This window comes from Penaeus monodon, chromosome 33 (genome assembly GCF_015228065.2).
Source record: "Penaeus monodon isolate SGIC_2016 chromosome 33, NSTDA_Pmon_1, whole genome shotgun sequence".
Taxonomy (NCBI): Eukaryota; Metazoa; Arthropoda; class Malacostraca; order Decapoda; family Penaeidae; genus Penaeus; species Penaeus monodon.
Window position 1 is genome coordinate 30,197,738 of NC_051418.1, and position 1,057 is coordinate 30,198,794.

The window sequence follows — 1,057 nt, forward strand, 5'->3', positions numbered from 1 at the left end:
CAGTCTATCACAATTAAATGCAAACTTTGTATCTTGTTTAAGCGCAAGTGAAAATGTTAAGTCGGTCGAAAACATCTACATGAATTTCGACTTCAGTCGATCAGACTGGGGAATCCGTTCAGGCAAAAATAAACCGCATTTCCCAATTACAAGTGGAATAAAACACACAAATAAGTAACGAAGAAACACATACCTTTCCTTTGCACCATTCCCTGAGCTCCGTGTCCGAAAGGCTGGAACCCTCGGCCTTTCTGATCCAAGTCGCCACCTCCTCTCCCATCCTGGCGTCGGGCACTCCGAACACCTGCGTCCGAATGAGATCAGCGAATTACAGAGGGAAAAAATGGCGTTACAATTTCAGGTAATAATGGCTGAAATTTGGACATATTGATCTCTTTTACGCGGGTCGATAGGTAGTTAGGTTTATATTCAGTTTTCGATTATAGTAATACGAACACAGCTTCGTGCTTTGGCTACAAATCACCAGTCTCGAATAAACGACAAGACGAACAAATGAGACTTCAAAGTATAACTTGTCTATCTAGAAGTTACGAACATTTATGTAGTATTAGTAAAGTACTTGACGTCTTCTCTGTGGAATCTGCGTAATTATAAGTAATGTCAGATTGTGAAGTTCCTGGCAAGGGGCAACGTCAAACCCCAACCTCAAAAAAATCAAAAACAGTAAACTAGTGTCCCTGTCACGACCAACAACACACACGATTACACGTTACATATTTTCCGACCATTTTTCGACACGATAAATACTCTCTACGCTTGATACCACAGTGCACAGTTCCACTAACAAACCTGCGCCTCGATCACATCCGGGTGACCCATGAAGAAGTTCTCAATTTCCGCCGGATAAATGTTCTCTCCGCCGCGGATGACCATGTCTTTGATGCGGCCGATGAAGTGACCGTAACCGTCTGGCTGGATCGAGACGAGGTCGCTGGAAAGTTGAATCCATTTCAGCCTCGTGTGTAAAGTATTTCTGTTTCGGGGACTCATTCACGAAGAGAGAAGTTCTACTGAATTTCATGAACGAATTATATCC

General features: G+C 43.0%; 1 protein-coding gene across 1 annotated transcript in view; it reads right to left on the reverse strand.

Moving 5' to 3' along the window:
* LOC119594329 (medium-chain acyl-CoA ligase ACSF2, mitochondrial-like) overlaps positions 1 to 1,057 on the reverse strand; it is a gene marked incomplete at its 3' end in the record, with an annotated part of 10,017 nt that overhangs the window by 207 nt on the left and 8,753 nt on the right. Inside the window, 2 exon segments of the mRNA XM_037943387.1 lie at positions 194 to 304; positions 811 to 914. Of these exon segments, the coding sequence (XP_037799315.1) occupies positions 194 to 304; positions 811 to 914 (215 nt within the window).